This window comes from Kickxella alabastrina, assembly GCF_025024165.1.
Source record: "Kickxella alabastrina strain RSA 675 chromosome Unknown BX661scaffold_7, whole genome shotgun sequence".
Classification (NCBI taxonomy): Eukaryota; Fungi; Kickxellomycota; class Kickxellomycetes; order Kickxellales; family Kickxellaceae; genus Kickxella; species Kickxella alabastrina.
This window is the reverse complement of record NW_026251478.1, coordinates 801,074-819,296: the sequence shown is the minus strand read 5'-3', so window position 1 is coordinate 819,296 and position 18,223 is coordinate 801,074. Positions and strand designations below refer to the sequence as shown.

The window sequence follows — 18,223 nt, the reverse complement described above, 5'->3', positions numbered from 1 at the left end:
TACCTTAGAGGAGTTTGTGGTGCAATTCAAGTACCTCGCGGAAATTCTGGAATTCAAACTCTCAGACAGGCATGTGACCACGACCTTCCTCATGAAGCTACCACCAATGCTCAACCAGCAGATTCTGAGCGAATCGACAAGCTCGACAGTATACGAGATTGATGCACTGACTTCCCGTGCCAGAGCCTTCCTGCGCATTCATGGCCGTCATGATAATACAGCTATGAATGTGGATGCAATAATGGTGAATGCAGTGCAGACAGAAAGGAGACGCAGTGGCCTGCCGCCATTTGCAAGTGTCTCCAAGCAGTCGGGCTGTACCAAGGAGATGTTTGAGAAGTGGGCTGCCAACAACGTGTGCCTTGGGTGTGGCAGTGATGAACACAAGTGGCATCGCTGCCCTAAGAATACACACCCAAAAGCAAGAAGGGCATGAGTGGATGTGAGTCCTCTGCCCTTATCATCTCTGAAATTGCCGTTTGCCCCCCAAATAAAACCGCTATTAACAGACAAACCTCACCTGAGCCCCAACTGATTTTAAATGCAACTATAGACACCAAAGCCATCCGTGTGCTCATCGACAATGGATCACAAATTACCATCATCAACGAACAGACCCGCGACCGACTTAAACTGAAATCCGAACGACTACAACACAGCCAACCAATACAACTGGCCAATGGCGCACACTACAAGGACTGCACTGAGTCGTGCACAGTAACGCTGCGCCTCCTGAGCAACCTAACAATTACAGTACATGCCTTGTTCTCCCAGTTTCCGAAGATATAATATTAGGAAATAATTGGCTAAAAAAACACAAGGCCACGATCCACAGCCACCTTGACAAGGTGACATTTGACTATGGCGGGAAAAGCTGGTCCATCCGGGGTAATGCAGAGCCTCGGACCGACGAGGACCAGCTGAAGCCTATGTCAATCAGTGCACTGAAAACTGCACGTGCAAACGACCAAATTGAGGAATGGGGATGGCTACGAATTACATTCCCTGACAACGATACCAATCCAGCAATCCATGTGGCAGCAACCACGACGACACAAGACAGGGCGCTACAGGAGCTACATGCCAGATACACCCAAGTCCTTGATCAGCCGCCCTCCAAACGACCACCACCAGGCGGCCCTGAGATGGAAATCCATGTACATGAGGGCACAGCACCTGTGACCAAGGCACCATACCGCCTGTCACATGCAGAGATGGATGAACTAGACCGACAAGTGACTGACTTACTTGCAAAGGGGTATATCCGCCCGTCATCTTCCCCATGGGGTGCACCAGTCCTCTTTGTCAAGAAAAAGGATGGATCAATGCGCCTGTGTGTTGACTACCGTGGCCTGAACGCAGTGACGATAAAAGATGCATTCCCAATGCCGCGTATAGACGATTTGCTTGACGACACCCGTGGCGCAAAAGTTTTCTCGAAAATCGATTTGGTACAGGCTTACCACCAGGTGCGAATTTGCAATGCAGACATCGCCAAAACTGCCTTCCGCACAAAACAAGGGTCATTTGAATTCACAGTTGTACCTTTCGGGCTGACAAATGCCCCTGCCGTCTTCCAACGTGTCATGAACCATGCGCTGCGCAACCTACTTGGCAAAACGTGCATCGTGTACCTAGACGACATCTTAGTCTTTTCAAAGAATGACGCCGACCATGCAAAAGATCTCGAGGATGTACTCGCCTGCCTCAGGAGCACAACCTGCACACAAAACCCGAAAAATGTGCATTCTTCAAAGACACAGTCGACTTCCTTGGGTTTGTCATTTCAGGCAAGGGTATTGCGACTGACCCACGCAAAGTAGATGCCGTTAAAGAGTGGCGCACGCCAGAGACAATTACAGACATCCGCGCATTCCTTGGATTAAGCGGCTACTACCGCCGGTTTATAAAAACTATGCTAGAATAGCACTACCGCTGACCGATTTGCTATGCATACCGACTTTTCGTGGAACGACCAGGCTGACAGGGCTTTCACCGAGCTGAAGCAGCAACTATCCACAGCACCAATACTCCATCAGTATGATCCAACTTGCGAAACGAGAGTCGAGACAGATGCATCCGGCTCTGCAATTGGCGGTGTCCTACACCAACAACATGACAAGGTGTGGTGCCCAGTGGCATTCTATTCGGCAAAGCTGGGACCAGCACAGCGCAACTATGCAGTCCACGAGCAAGAACTTCTTGCAATCATTCGTGCACTGGTCCTCTGGCGGCATTACCTACATGGCATCAAGTTTGAAGTGATTACAGACCACAAATCAATCGAGTTCCTTAAGACGCAAAACAACATATCCCCGCGCCAGGCTCGCTGGCTGGATATCTGGCAGGAATTCGACATGAAAATCATTTACCGCAAGGGCGCTCAAAATGCAGTTGCTGACGGCTTGTCACGCTCACTCGAATCGCAACCCGACAACATAGTATACGCAGCGTCACATTCAGGCAAGGTGCCACACATGGCACTGACGCCACCGACAGGACTGACTGCACCAGCTATACCACTAAATGATGCCCCGCTGAACAACACGAGTAAAAACGATGACGCCGCACACACATCCGTACCTATACCTATGCCCATACCCATGCCCAATATCAAGACAACCACTCCAGCTGCACAGACAACGGAATTTTCCGCCAACGCCAGCCGTGGTCGACAGAACATATTTGACTGCCGATGAGCGCAGAGAACTAAACCGTGCTGAATATGTGCGCAAGTCGCTGCACTACAAGAACTACCAACGCGGATGTCGCGCTGAAGCCGAAACAGAAGCCAAACGAACACAAGAGACAGTGGCTGCAGAAACGACGAGTGCAACCATGGAGACTGACCAGCCAAAGGACAATACGCACAACGACGACCTGATAGACCAATTTGAAAAATGGAAACTGTGCGCACTGTTTGTGCCACGCACAACTGCCAACAGCATGGAGGTTCAGCTGCTACACGACGATGCGACGATGCCTTGCAAGGCATATCCAGATGACGCTGGATTTGATGTATACTGTATAACCAAGTTTGTGCTCAAGCCCAAGGCCCAACACCTTGTCCCATTAGGCATCGCCGCCAAGGCGCCAATAGGCACATACCTGCGCATTGCCCCACACAGTAGCCTGGCTGCCAAGGGTGTTGTGGTGCTCGGAGGAATAGTCGACGGGGGCTACTGCGGTGAGATTTCAGTACTCCTGTTCAACACAGGCAATATAGAGATTCCGTTCGCTGCACATGACCGCATAGCACAGTTGATTCCAACCAAGATCGCACACTCACACATCACTGAGGTCAAGTCCTTTGAGGAGACAGCCGGTGGAGCCAACGGGTTCGGCTCTTCAGGAAAAGGGGGGAGGATAGCAGTCCGCATGGCTGCTGTCAAAGCGCTAACGCTGAAGACGAGCGCGAACCCTGAGAACTCCTACAAGGGCGACAGCAAGTTGGAGAAAATTATGGAGAGGATTAGTAGTGGCGAAGAACCAACATCCAGAGCCGAGCGCGACATTACAAACAAATTCCATGCACAGGTGGTGTCCTGTTCAAGAAAGGACGCCGCTGCGTCGGAACAAAGCAAGACAGATCACTACTGCTGGCCGAGTTCCATGATGCTGCAATACACCCGGGTATAAAAGCAACATACGACAAGCTGAGTGAACTATTCTATTGGCCAGGCATGTATGTGGATTGCGAGAATTATGTCACAACGTGTGACCTGTGCCAAAGAGTCAAAGGCAGCAACAGGCCAAGCGATGGACCGCTACAGCTGCTACAGATCCCGCGACGCAACTGGTCAAGTGTGAGCATGGACTTCATTGTCAGCCTACCTAAGACAAAGGATGGATATGATGCAATCATGGTCGTCGTTGACCGCCTGTCCAAGATGGCACACTTTGTACCAACACACAATGCCGCAACTGCCCAGACAACTGCCGACCTGTATTTCAAGACCATCTACCACCAACATGGCCTGCCCGAGTCCATAATATCAGACTGTGATCCGAAATTCCACTCTGCATTCTGGATGGCACTGTGGAAGCAAACTGGAATGCAACTCAACATGTCCACTGCCGGCCATGCACAAACTGATGGACAGACTGAGCGTGTGAACCAGATACTGGAGTCAATGCTGCGTGCGACGTGCAACAATTACCAAAACGACTGGAACCAACACATAGTGCATGCAGAGTTCGCCTATAATAGTCGCAGCAACAGCTCGACACAGCACAGCCCATTCTATGCAAATTATAGCTTCCAACCATTGAACGCCGCCACCATCGCCTTCAACATGGAAACTGCTGAGCCCAATACCGACGCCGACGATACAATCCTGAAGATTAAACAGATTAGCGAAATAGTCAAGGAAAACATCGAATTCGCACAGCTACGCATGATCAGAAACCATGACAAGAAGATAACCTCACCCGACATTGTGCCAGGCGATGAAGTAATGATCTCGACGAACTTTACAATGCCATCTTACCTGCGTAACCGGTCCAGCAACTCACTGCAACATAAATGGGCTGGGCCCTACAAGGTCGAAGAACAGATTGGCCAAAATGCATTCCACCTCAAACTCCCACTCGACATGTGCATTCACCCGGTCATTTCATGGTCACATCTAAAAAAATACCATGCTGCCGACGATCACTGTGCTGCACTCTGCTCTGAACCACCACCTGTAGAAGTTGCAGGACACCTCGAGTATCATGTCGAAAAGATTGTTGACGACCGTGTGTGGAGGCGAAAACACCAATACCTGGTGCAGTGGGAAGGATATGGAATAGAAGGACGAACATGGGAGGACAAGAGTAGCATGGATGAGACAGAAGCATATGAATGATATTTAACCACATGCACTATTGCCAAGACCGACGGAGTCTGATCTTAAGTAGGGGTGAATGTGACATCAGAAATGGGGGCCGAGTCATGTGACAGCACAGATGCGTAAAATATGTTTATGATATTTTATGCATATGGCAAATTCTGAATAGTGAGCTCTTCAGCTCTTTCCATAGTCTCATTTCTATTAATATATATTATAGCTAGTCCAAATCGCATTACAGGGGCCCACAGAACATTTGTTCAATAGGTATCCGGCTGGTGACATGCCTAAGACCTGAAATCAGAGGCAGCGGAATAGGAGAAGGGCAGGGTTTACCCATATACCTTCTCCGATTGCCAGCGTCTGGATGGGCTCCTCATAAAATCACAACATGGCATGGCTAGAAAGAGTAGCGCATGTACCAAACCCAAAGACATGACAACCAGTTGCAAATATCTCCGAGCGTCCAACGACATTTTGCACTGAAGCTCTATGAGCTCCAAACAGCTATCATTTGCTGGTGATGATTTTTAAATGGCACTACTTTTAACTGTGCTAATTTTTGTCTTTTCCGTTCATCATGGCAGAAAATAAAACCACTGTACATACCACACCCAAATTTCCATTGAAAAGTACAATTACAAAAATTAGACTGAAAAAGCCAAGAGAATGAATTTTGTAAATATCGCTCGAAAAAATCAGATAATATTAGAATAATAAATTGCATAATTTTAGTTTGCATGCACTTTTGCAGCCGCTGATTTAGTCTGTGTTTTGGCTGATCATGTGCAACAGCCATCAAACAGAAACACATGTACAACTATTGGGCACTTGTCCAGCTTAATCTGCGTTGTGCTTAATTTGCTGTTTAGTTGATAAGAGAGCGTTGGTAAAAATAAATATAAAATAAATGACAGCAAGCATACAAACAATGTGGCTGTATTGACATTCGCTTGGGATTGCGATTGGTATTGGAGACCATTGCAGCAAAAAGCTATCGCAGCAAAAAAATGCTTCAGCTTTTTGTTAAGAAAAACAGGAGATATTGGAGAGTGTACAGCTAATGATACATTCAATTAGGAGTTATTCGTTAGGATCGAGATGGGCATATTACTGTGTAGATAATCTATGGCCCCATTTATACAGCCTGCTCTGCAAAACCACATCTAATGCAGCTCAAAAATAGCAATGTTAATGTAATGCTGCGCAGCCTGAAGACATGGAAGTAGATGTCGAGGTTGAGGATCGTGAAACAAGGTTCCATCTGCATGCCGGTTGATAGAGTACTAATTGGATCATGCAGGTGTAAATTAGGGAGGCATAATAATGATGTCTAGACATGCTCCCCATTTTGCAATGCACACGCGTGAGTGCACATACACGAAAACCACAACACTGACTTGCCAAAATACCGGTCTTCTTGCAGAAAAATTAGTTTTTTCAACGGAGTGCACAATTGGCAATGTGCACAACAAGGCGACAAGGCACATATACAGGACAAGGCGGGCGCTAGCAACATTTTATAAAAGTTAGTAATAAAACTCTTTGTAAAATCACCCCTACTTTTCTAACACTAGACAACTAGTGCTTTTCACACCCCCTCTTACATAGCATTATTACAAAAGAAATCAAAAGTATAATTAAGGTCGGGTTTGGCACACGCATATGTGTGTGTGTGCCATCCTCGACCCTGCCCTGTTTACACACTAGCCGTTATAATCACTAATGCCGAGTACTGACTTTTCTGCAAGCAGCTCAAATATTGAGTGTTTTGGTGTTGCAATCTTTGTGATGCGTGCATGTTATAAAAGGGCGATCATATTTGGATAATATTATTGAATCCCTGATCTAATACTCTATAATCTTCTTTGCCTTCTATCAGTTGGCATGCAAAATAAAAGCAGTCACTTGAATCTCAATCCCAACATTCACATCCATGTTATTTGGCTGTGCAACATTGTGTGTAAAGGCTAAAAAGGTTGTTTCAATAAAAGCCAAGTTGGGCAGAACAAAATAGAACAGAATAAATAAAACCAATGAAGTAAAGAATACATATTAGAAATAAATAAATAAATGGCTGTAAATATGTCCATTCATTCTAAGCCAAGAGGAGGGAGTAGATGCGAGTGTCATAAAACTATTTTTCTAACAAGAGCCGAGGTGTGTAATGCACAAATTATGCGAATGCTTATTAAAATGTTTGCCCCAATAGCTCCTGAACTGTAACACCCATTTGAACCTGGTCATCCTTGCAGACACACGCGGGGATGACATCAACAGCGCCCAGCTCCAGCGACTGCCCGCGTTGCTGCCTCCTTTTCCCTGGGCGCGCGCATAGCATCCACCAGCACCTCAACGCTACCGATCCAAACCACCCTGCCGACCCGTTGCGGCGTCATCACCGGCACTTACAGAAATACAACTATCCTCAACCGGCCCCCTCTACTGCTGAACTACCCAGAGCCTGTGCGACTATCAGCTGCAGCATCTCTCACTGTATAGCCGTATCGAGCACCAGCTCAGACGCAATATCCTGCAGCTTAAAGTTGTGCGACTTCAGCGCCAATTGTGCCAAGGAATTAACCATTTCGGGCATCTGAATGTCCAACGCCGCCTCACTGTCTGCACTCCCGTCAGGATTAGTCCCAGCATAGCAGGTGTGTTGCCATTTCTTCTTTTGTCGGTGTGCGTAGCATAAATCTAACCCGTACTGCAATTGGTCCAGCAGATGCAAAAGTACCCGGTATGTGCCGAGTGCTGTTCCGACGCTAATTGCGAGGTAATACCGGCTATCATCTATGCTAGCAAAAGAATATTGAAAGTCTGTAAAAAATACTAAATTGTAAAATGCGAACTGTGAATTGGAAAGGAAAGAAAAATGATAAAGTAAATTAAGAAATAAGAAAGAATAACGTTAAATTGAAATCATTTGGCAAAATACAGAAATCGAAAATTATGGATGCAATCAACCTTCAGTAAAATTGGTCAATGTGCGAGTTTAAAAGTATTTGTTGTTTACAGTTAAAGTGATCGGTGGATCGGTGAATCTGTAAACAAGAGGTACAGACAAGAGTTAAATATTTATATTTTACTCATATTTTCTTCAAGTTTAATAAAATTTTAATTTTTGCAGTTGATTTTTGGGTCGTAAAAGATTTATTAAAAACAAAAAAACCTAAAGTGCTAGCTTCTTGAATGACCCAGCATTGATCTCGTCCTCAGCTGGTCGCTTAAGCTGGCCATTATCCTCTTTGAGGAGCTCAATTGCCTGGGGATGCATAAATCTGGGAGCAGCATCCCAGTTAGCCTGTCGTTTAAATGTACTGTCCCACCAGAGCTGGTGGCTAATGTACTGATTTCCCGGTTCAAATAAGAACCGGCGCATTGAGTGGAATAGATCCCTGAATATCTTGCTTGGATTTCCTATCCCAAACAACTCCAGATACTTTTCCTCAACCATCATGATGCTGTACCGACTCAAAGCCAGGCTTTGACTGTCCAGAAATTTGAAGCCCTGAACGTCATCTCTCTTAGTATCAGCTGAGCGCACTGCATCCATAACGACATAGAAAACACTCTCCATGTCGTCAAGGATTCCCCGGATGGGGCTGCTGCTGAGCATGGGAATTCCCATGAAAACGGCGTCCCTGTAAATGGGTCCTTGGCCACCTCCACTTGTCCCACTGTTTTGCATTGAACCCCCACTGCTTGGCAACATCAATGTGCTTGAGTTGGGTTGGGTCAGTGTCCCTGGCAGCATCCTCAGCAGTGCCCCAGCCAATGACCTTGGCACAGCCCCAGTCAATGACATACACCTTGTCGTTTTTGATGCACACATTCCCTGCTGAGATGTCCCTGTGCAGGACACCAGTGTCATTTGCCTGGGCAAGGCACAGGGTCAGCTGCTTGACAAAGCCAGGAACCAGCTCAGCCTTCTGATTGTCAGTCTTGACTTTCAGATACTCGGCCATTGACTGGCCGCAGTACTCCATGAGCACGAACTCCAGCCGGTATCCATTGAGGTTGCTGATGAGCAGGCCCTTCGAAAAGATCTCAGGAATACTTCGACTGGTCTCTTGTTGAGGATGGTGTATGCGGCGCCCTCGGGCAAACGATTGACTGGGGTCCAGGAAAGCTTCAGCACAGCATCACGACCTTTGCAGTCCCCTTGAATAAATGGACATGGCGCCCAATCATGTATGAATAATGCGCTATTGTCCCCTTGATACAAACAAAACAGTGCCATCCTGACGTCCTTGATCCTTGACATCCTCACCATCCATGACATTCTCGTCATCCATGCATCCTCGTCATCCTCGTCACCCATGGAACTGAGTATAAGACTTCGATCTTCAAACTGCCCTTGCCTTACCTTGCCTTGTCATTGTCATTGTATCGGCTTTGCCCTTGCGCAAAAAATGAAAGAGCTAGGTTTCTTCGAGACATCGCAGAAATGTCCAAAAATGGTCGACTCAATATCAGCAGGAACCAGAACCGCATGAGGCATGTCTGGATTTCTCAGCTCCGTTAGACGTCCAAAATCGTATCAAAACATAGCTGGCCAAGCTCGATAATATACAGCCCGCACGATAATATGCGTGAAGCGTCAGGAGATGCCCATGGAGGTAGAAGACAGGCGCAAACGTGCGGGTTGCCTGCTTATCATTGAGCAAATGGCCGTAGTCTGCGAGCTGGCCGCGAGTATCCTCTATGGGTCCACCGAGATCTGGTCCATCTTAGCCTCTAGTATAGCATGGATGGAATGAACGTTCTCCTCTGCGTAGTTTCTGTAGTAAAATGCGATGTCTGGCTTGTGTGGAGTCTTTGGTATAACCCTGGTCTGTGGTCCTTCAGCTTAAGCTTGCAGTCTGGGATTAGAGTTCCATCTGCTGGAATATCTTTATTTGCGTCATGAACCACATCGACCATCTCGTTGAAGAGGAAGATAAAATACTTGACCAAACGAGCTTCCTTGGTCAACCCATCAATTTCCCCGAGTGCTTTTTCGAAAACGCCAGCAACGGGAAATCGTCAATCGCGAAGGTGTATTGGCTACGATAGATTTGCCATCAGCCACTGGCGACCTCCTGGCTATGCTGAGGAAAGATCAGGCCAATCCTTGATGAACCGATTATACTGCTCCTTCACACCCAGCGATTTGACAAACTTATGAACAGATCGACTTTATTAATGTTATCGCCAAGGCATTTCAGCAGCCGCTGACGGCGCTTATCGCGTACTTCTTCGGGCTCCCATTCCCCGGCGGCAGCTCGTATGTTTTTGAGATTTTGGGGCGTTTGGAAAGTGCCGTCTGTCTTGCTCTTCTAATAAAAAATAAAACAAAATGTTTGAAATAATGGCCGAATTAGTTTATATGCACGCAAAATAAACAACAAACAATTCATCAATATCATAACGATCCGTTTATATTCAAGTACTTACGCCTATTAGATTCGGTGGAGTCTTATTCGGAGGAGCTATCTCAGACATCATTGAGAGAGAGAGAGAGAGTGTGTGTGTGTGTGTGTGTGTGTGTGTGTGTGTGTTGTGTGTGTGTGATAAGCACTGAGGTATGGTAAAAGTAATAAAAAGTGAAGAAAAAACAAATTGGACGAAATGATGCGAATTGAGAAAAAAAAAGCAAATATTAAAAGTAGAAGCAAAGGTGGAAAGTTGCAAAGGTGAAAGTTTGTTGCGATAGATTGCACCAAAAACAAAAAACAAAAAATTTAATATAAACAAAAAACTTTGAGCTTTTCATGCTTGCATTTGGTTGGCTGAAATATGGAAACAAGAAATAATTATATTTACAGATTAATTTCCAATCGGCATTGTTCTATTTCCTTGCGCATTGATTTTGAGCTTATATTGTTTCTTTTGGGAGCATGGTGGCCCTGCCATTCACTGCTGTAAAAATACATGCTTCCCTGACGCGTACACTGAACCAGAGATGCGTTTATGCACCATTGCCTGGCTGTCAGGCCAATTGAGACACAGAGCCACATACTTCATGTGTCCACAACAGAAGCATAAAATTATGAATGCGAGAGAACTTTGACTTGGATCTTTAAGACCCAGCTGCAAGATCACTTGGCTGAAACAATCAACAGACTCCAGGTGCATCCGGCACCAATAGATGGCACATTGGAGAAACTCAAGATACATGTGGACCCCCATTACCAGGACAAGAAGCTGGACCTGGGTATGAGTCGTAGTTGGCAAGAGCTGACAGAGTATGTCGTGCTCTATAAAAATGTGGGTCTAAATCGATATATTCAAGTCTTAAAAATTACTTACTTAACTGAAAAAGGGGCAGCGCTGTGTGGGCAGCGCTGTAAACATCATGGTATTCCTTGATGTCAGCCAGCAATAACAGAAATGTGTATAGTGGCCATGATGGCGATCTTGATTCTTGAAAAGGGAAGATAGTGGCTTGAAATGTGTGTTGGGCACCACAGAGTATAGGTACACAACACTGGTCAAGAAAATTCAAGGGAATCAAGCAAAAACAAGCAATGGTGTTTGTAAATGATTGTACATAATCAGCAGGGCTAGTACAAGAGACAGTGTGAGCTTGCATGTCGAGCGGGAAATGAGGGTATCCTTGACGCCTAATAAATGCCGATTGTTGATAAGAACTCCAATCTCGACAAACATCCTGAATACTAACTCTATGACAAGAAGATGATGATGGCTTGCCAAAGTGGCTGCAGACGATAGCAATGAGGGCAGGATATATGCACACTAGCTATATGGCCACGATTGATGCTTTAGTTGGCAGATTGAGTGCTTGGGTTTAATTTTACTAACGGCTCAGCAGACACTTCCACCACCAGAAAATTAGACACAGCTCTGAGTAACCAGAGGCATGTAGCCAGGTTCTGAAATAGGGTTCAAGATGGGTACGGTGGGGCAGTAGACAATCGATTTTATTCATTAATTTCAGCTTTTCTTTTTTGTTGGAATCTGGGAGTTCTATGAATGTTCAGTGAAGGTGAAGAGATAAACACTATGTATATATAATTATGTATTGTAAAAGCGCTATACATTGATGGAGTGCGACAGTACATTTATGTGATGTGTGTCCCTGTATGACTATCAATTGAGTGTTTGTCTGGCTAAACAACCAAGGCTGGCTAATCAGTTGATCGCGACCAGCTAATAAAATATAATTGCAAGTTTGCAGAACTGCTCGGTTTAAAATATTAGTTCAACAATGGCGCTGCAAATAATTCATTTAAAACAGGCTTAATGTGTTCAAAATTTACATGTTAAAATACTATTTTAATAGATGCATGGTAGTTTCTATTTTTAAAAGACAAATGTCATTTTGAGCTTGGCATTCTTAACCACCCTTGCCAGTTTAGTCGCATTGTTTACAATGTTTTGGAAAAATTCACAACGGGCTTTCAACAAAAAATTTACTCGGACAATCCTAGTTCACATTTTGCACATGCTTATTGTCATTTTAAAAATATATATTTGAACAAAATAAACTAAAAGAAAGCTAAGGGATGAACAGCCTCTACTGTTCATATTCACTAGTATTTATGCGTGCGTATAAATTCCCGCATATCCAAGTAGGGAATTGACTAGCGATTGATTCATTAATCAATTGCCAGAGGCAAGCCACAATTCCTTGTATCATAATGTAAATAAGTTGCATATGCATATTTTTACTTTGAATGATAAAATGTTATTAAGCGCAAAACTAATCACATATTGTTCATCCAACATACCAGACAAGAACTATAATTACTAACAAGTGTTGGCTGTGTTGCTAGATTAAACAACAGTCAGCAATGTCAGGCAGTGCTGTAACGTTCTGTGTGGTCACAGGTGTACATATATAAAACTAAATTTAACATTTGAATAATCTCTGCAGCATGTATTGTTAATATATTTGACCATGTGCAATTGTAGAAAACATGTTACAAATAGATACTGTTGCACAGACTGAAGATATGGAAGTGGATGTTGAGGTCGAGAATCGCGAAGCAGGTTTCCACCTGCGTGCCAATTGATAGGACGCTAATTGGATCATGCAGGCGCAAATTAGGGAGGTATTACATTGATGCCCAAACATGCTTCCCATTTTGAAATGCACACACATGAGCGCACACGCACGAAAACCACAACATTGACTTGCCAAGATACCGGTCTGCTTGCAGAAGACCCAGTTCTCACCAACGGAGTGCACAATTGACAATGTGCATAACAAAGGCGACAAGGCACATATATAAGATGAGGCTGGCCCTAGCAGCACTTTAGAAACATTAGTAATAAAACCTTTTATAAAATCACCCCTACTTTTTAACACTAGGCAACTAGTGCTCCTCACACCCCCTCTTATTATAACAATATAATCAAAAAGAATATTTATTTCTTCCAATGAAAAAGGATTCCTGGCTGCCCGACAGCCACCATTTTTATGTTTTCCTTTATATATAAATAAAACATAATAAAACCTTCTCATCGTTGCTCCGAATGCCACACGCATAATCCATTAATCTTAGGGCAAAATATTTGTTTACGCGACATCATGTGCCTCAACTGTGACATAAAATTTATTTTTTATGAATAACAGAATTAAGTAATCCATATGTTTTTTGATTGCATAGGTACTAGCCGCAGTATATCAGCGCATAATGATATATTTTATCTGGCTGAGGTGAACTACCCTGGTATGCATGCTGCTGTTGTCGGGACATCCAGCGACTTTGTGGGTGTGGTCATTCTCACCACATGAGCTCAGTTGAGCTGTGAGCTCGCGAGTTAAGACAATGACAAACATGAATTAATGCAGTAGCGGCCAAAATAGCATTTAGACATTATAGCTGCTTAAAAATGGCTTTAGGGGAGGCCCAATAGGAGGTGTCCTCAGCATTTGTTTTAATAAATATGTATTAGTCACTATTTATGGCGATTGCCATAGTGGCCACTGGCAACCCACTCATTCACTTTTGAGACAACAGTTGTTAAAACGTGGCAAAAATTAATGGGTGTAGTGCTTGGACAAGACTGCTTTTAGGAATCCCAAATACTCCCTGCCGATATCACCGACAAAGCTTTTTCATAAATAATTCATTTTACAAAGTCCAACAATCGAGCATCTGATCAGACACATGGACATGCATGCTTCTCTTATTGATTGATGGGACATGTCTGCAAAAAAGACATTTACTTTTAATACTATTTTTGGTCACCTGTTGACATGTAGGCAGCACATTGCTTCCGGTATATTTGAATTATTTTATAAATTCTGTTTAGAATTCTTGTTAGTTGGCCTATTTCTCCCTTTGTCCACCAGCTACACAAAGAAAAGATGCCAAATTATCATTGTGGAATATTGGCATGTGCCAGTGACAGCTATTTTCTATTAGTGCGCTATTTTATTATTGCTGTAGCATGGTGGTCTTAAAATATTATACTCCATTTTTGCATTATTTGTGTGCTGGTGCAACACCCTCGCTGAGCATATATAATGTATGTCTTATTCTCGCCCACCTTTTACATTAATTTACAAACTCGCCAACCTTAAGCACTTCTAGCATTCACCAACACTTAAACCAGCAATACCCGAACAGTATTACTCTTTTATTTTACTCAATTTGACAATGCGTTTTTCAGTTGTTCCCCTTCTTCTATGCGCCGGCGGTGCTTTGACAGTGCTCGCCCACACCCACATGCGCAATCTCATTATTGATGGCGACGTCAAAACCCGCGGGAAATGTATTATTCCATACAAGACCAACTTTTCCTTCCCTACCAAAGATCTCAGATCGGCTGACCTGCAGTGCAGGTCCAGCACGATGGACCTCAGCGACGTTGAAAGCTGCCCTGTCAAGGCTGGCTCAACCATCACCATGCAGTGGCGTCAGGGCGAAGAAAACGAAGGAACTGTAATCCAAAGACAGCATGTCGGCCCCTGCATTGTGTACATGGCTCGCATTAACCCTGGCATCTCGTCGTACTCTTGGTTCAAAATCTTTGAGGACGGTTACAACCAGAAATGGTGCGTTGAAAAGCTCATCTCTAACGGCGGTAAGCTCCAGGTCAAGATTCCCGAAAAATAAAGCCCGGAGAGTACCTTCTGAGAGGCGAGCTCATTGGGCTCTCGGAGGCTAGCAGACCATACGGCAAGGACATGACGTCCGGTGCTCAATTCTATGCCAATTGTGCTCGTGTCCAGGTTTCAGGAACCGAAAGTGGAGTGCCAGACAACTCACAGATTGCCTTCTTCCCCGGATATTACGGAACCGAGCAGCCCGGCATTCTTTTCGACATCAACAAGTCACCTATCAACTATACCATTCCGGGCCCAAAGATATTCAGCTAAATCAGGGATGGTTCTAGAAAAGGATATTTGTGCTGCACGAGTTGTAGTTGTCTTTGATTTTTCGATTATTCTTTACTCGCATGCCTCCCCTCACTTTACGCGCGCTCTGAAAGCAAAGTCGAGCACGATTAAATGAACATCTAAAGCCGCGCACAAATACCTGATCTGTTATTAACTTATATATTACTGGAGGTGCTGCCGGCTTTTTGCTATTTTTGTTCATTGAAATCAAATGAGGCAGTTTTATATCTTCATTCATATTTATTTTTCATGGGCATTGTTTTGTGCTTTTTCAGACATTTTGCTAAATAAATACATCTATATACAATTTGTTTGCTTGAAGGCACCACAGCCAACCGAATATTTTTTTGTAGTCTGAAATTTTTATTTATTTTTCTCAAACATATAAGCGGTTGCACTAACGCCGTTAGTAGGTTGGCTTGTTGTTTGGCTGTTTGAAATGTTGACCACATTAGATTTACTACACGTGAATGAAAATAAAAAAACGAGGCAAGCCTGCGCGCATGATTTATTTATACGCGTCGATTCAATTAGCAAATGCAAATAATTATAAAAATGAGGAATGCGCTCATATACACGTGTTTAAACAGTTTGCCTAAAATGTATGTTAATATTTTTAAGTGTTCGGAGCAAATATGAATTGAAAGCAAACAAGTACCATGACGCAGATTGCCCATATGATCATTTATTATTTTTATTGCTTTGACACAAAGTACATTAGTTGTTTCTTTTCAGCGAGCACAAGTTAGACAATTATTTTTTGCCAACGTGTTTGTTTATTCAGCTTAAACAGACAATTGTTTTAAAAAGAGTACTTGTGCTAGGAACAAAAATTAAGATTGAAAGTGTACAGACTGAAGATATGGAAGTGAATGTCGAGGTTGAGAATCGTAAAACAAGCTTCTATCTACATACCGATTGATAGGGTACTAATTGGATTATGCAGGCGTAAATTAGGGAGGCATAATAATGATGGCTAGATATGCTCTCCATTTTGCAATGCACACGCATGAGTGCACACACACGAAAACCACAAAATTGACTTGCCAAGATACCAGTCTGCTCGCAGAAGAACTAGTTCTTGCTAACGGAGTGCACATTGCCAATGTGCACAACAAAGACGACGAGACACCTATATAAGATGAGGCCGGCCCTAGTTCTACTTTCGATTCCCTTGGTAATAAAATCTTTTATAAATTCATACTCCCACCTTTTTAACACTACTACCATAGTGCTCCTTACACCCCCTTTTACATAACATTATTTATTTTAATTTTAGGGTTCCGAGGTTTTGGAATCAAGATTTCCTGAATATTTATATCTTTAAGATCCGGAATCGCTCCTGCTTAATTTTTAAGAATGATTCTGTATTATCTGGAAGCCCCTCCTAATATTATAGTTTTGCATGTTTGCTCGCTTGATATCAGAAAAATATAATGCAAGAGGCAATTGATAAAATTAATTAAGCGCACAATGGCATATATGGCATCCATACTAGCGCGAAAGCGTGCCCTCCTCCCACTTGACCATGCAGTCCAGGCCGACTTGGAATAGCCAGTTGCTCAGGCCAGCGGGCGGCGGCGCATTTGCATACTTTGACTTTGCCGGTCGCAAAGGCTCCATTACTTCATCGCGCCTGGCCGCCGTTGCCGCAGACGAGGGCGAGGACGCACTCGAGTATGAAGGCGTATTCGACACTAGTGTTGCCGGGCCGTTATTATTGCTTCTGGTAGAAACAACCTGAGTCGAGGGACGAAACGGCGTTGGATCCTGAGTGCTCGTAACGACCGGCAAATCATTAGTGCTAGTGACTGTGGCAGAAGCAGCATTGGTACCGCGAACAGACATATTCCACTCTTGCTCGCGCAGTGATGTTAATGTGCGAATCGCCTCTTGGCGAGCCTCCCTGCCAGCGCGCGGGTTGTGCAGGATGCGCTCAGCAGAGACACGCTGTGACATGTACATCAGCCACTGTGCGCGGCGCGCTGTGGGTGCATTGGATGACTGAGTATTGAACGACTGGGCGTCAGTGGTAGCAGCAGCGGCAGCAGAAGCAGAGGCAGAGTCAGCGGAGGCAGAAGCAGAGGCAACAGTGGCAAGAGTGCGCCTATTCATTGAAGGAATGTCCGATTGCGGCAGCGGCGGCGTCAGCGTTGGTGGTGATTGAATACCGGCCATTCTCGCAGCGCCCATCGAACTGCTGCCATACTCTCTGGTGACATTGGCTATCGTGCGCGAGTACCCAGCGCCATTGGAACTCTCAATGATGATACTCTCCTGAATCGCAGCCAAGCTGGCCTCGCTCTGAGACCTCATTGCCTGCCGCGTGGTCGTCTGCGTAGAAATACTCTGCGAGCTCTGCGAGCTCCTGATTGCCGTGGCTGTCGGTGCCGGTGGCACTGGCAGCTCCTCCCAGCCGACCAATTCGCCAAATTCGTTTTCGCGCTGCACGGCAAATACGTTGTCCTGATAGAAGGTCCACAGGTGCTGGAAGCCGCGCTGCTTAATGCGTAGACGCTGGGCCAGACAGCGGAAGCATGGGCGGTGGATGTAGTAGCCGACCACGTTGCCGCATCCCAGGCAGGCAATGTCCTGCACGTGGCAGTCGCATGGCCCGCTGGGCGCCAGGTCGAACCGCCGCGCATGGTGCGTCAGCGAGCTACACGTGTTGCAGCCCGAGTCGATAAGCATGTCGGCGATTGGCGGCGCCACTGGCTGGCTGACAATGTCGCAGCCCAGCGGCGGCAGATCCGTAGAGAAGCAGCGGATGGCTGGACGCGCCATGACCACGGCCTAAAAAGTTGGTTATAAATGTATGCAAAGTACAAGTTGAGTAGTGGTTATTATAGCTTTTGTAAAGCATGGAGAGTCGTGGTGTTTGATTTCAGCATAAGTTCTGCATGATAGCAATTATTTAGCTGTATTACTAACCTCCATTCCGCGCGAACTCCACATGACGTTGCAATGTTTGCAGTATAGCTTCCAGACGGCCTGGAATGACTCCGTGCGCTGTGTCGATGATGTCGACGAT

At 44.9% G+C, this 18,223-nt stretch overlaps 6 protein-coding genes across 6 annotated transcripts; 2 read left to right on the top strand and 4 right to left on the bottom strand.

The window, feature by feature from the left end:
- Positions 1 to 6,923: 6,923 nt before the first annotated feature.
- Positions 6,924 to 7,324, top strand: BX661DRAFT_180645 (uncharacterized protein; the record flags this gene model as incomplete). The annotated part of the gene is made up of 1 exon (XM_051535510.1): positions 6,924 to 7,324. A coding segment is annotated over exon 1 (185 nt), but the record flags the coding sequence as incomplete, so codon positions are not given.
- A 650-nt stretch (positions 7,325 to 7,974) lies between these two features.
- Positions 7,975 to 9,223, bottom strand: BX661DRAFT_204661 (uncharacterized protein; the record flags this gene model as incomplete). The annotated part of the gene is made up of 3 exons (XM_051538568.1): positions 7,975 to 8,506; positions 8,532 to 8,967; positions 9,205 to 9,223. 3 exons carry the CDS (start codon positions 9,221 to 9,223, stop codon positions 8,008 to 8,010), a joined length of 954 nt encoding a protein of 317 aa, XP_051392917.1. The 3' UTR covers positions 7,975 to 8,007.
- A 708-nt stretch (positions 9,224 to 9,931) lies between these two features.
- Positions 9,932 to 10,404, bottom strand: BX661DRAFT_223837 (uncharacterized protein). The gene is made up of 2 exons (XM_051538893.1): positions 10,275 to 10,404; positions 9,932 to 10,156 (listed from the first exon to the last, which is right to left on the bottom strand). Exons 1-2 carry the CDS (start codon positions 10,323 to 10,325, stop codon positions 9,977 to 9,979), a joined length of 231 nt encoding a protein of 76 aa, XP_051392916.1. The 5' UTR covers positions 10,326 to 10,404; the 3' UTR covers positions 9,932 to 9,976.
- Positions 10,405 to 14,449: 4,045 nt separating this feature from the next.
- BX661DRAFT_170252 (glycoside hydrolase) lies at positions 14,450 to 15,171 on the top strand (the record flags this gene model as incomplete). The annotated part of the gene is given in 2 exon segments (XM_051533599.1): positions 14,450 to 14,876; positions 14,888 to 15,171. 2 exon segments carry the CDS (start codon positions 14,450 to 14,452, stop codon positions 15,169 to 15,171), a joined length of 711 nt encoding a protein of 236 aa, XP_051392915.1.
- A 1,468-nt stretch (positions 15,172 to 16,639) lies between these two features.
- BX661DRAFT_180596 (uncharacterized protein) lies at positions 16,640 to 17,768 on the bottom strand. Its single transcript, XM_051535509.1, has one exon. It carries the CDS (start codon positions 17,506 to 17,508, stop codon positions 16,687 to 16,689), a length of 822 nt encoding a protein of 273 aa, XP_051392914.1. The 5' UTR covers positions 17,509 to 17,768; the 3' UTR covers positions 16,640 to 16,686.
- On the bottom strand, positions 17,716 to 17,883 carry BX661DRAFT_142059 (uncharacterized protein; the record flags this gene model as incomplete). The annotated part of the gene is made up of 1 exon (XM_051532919.1): positions 17,716 to 17,883. A coding segment is annotated over one exon (168 nt), but the record flags the coding sequence as incomplete, so codon positions are not given.
- Positions 17,884 to 18,223: the final 340 nt, after the last annotated feature.

Coding starts and splice junctions, on each gene's coding strand:
- BX661DRAFT_223837 (XM_051538893.1), bottom strand. CDS start 10,325: ATGATGTCTGAGATAGCTCCTCCGAATAAGACTCCACCGAATCTAATA. Junction 10,157..10,274: donor CTCCACCGAATCTAATAGGC/GTAAGTACTTGA, acceptor ATTTTTTATTAG/AAGAGCAAGACAGACGGCAC.
- BX661DRAFT_180596 (XM_051535509.1), bottom strand. CDS start 17,508: ATGAGGTCTCAGAGCGAGGCCAGCTTGGCTGCGATTCAGGAGAGTATC.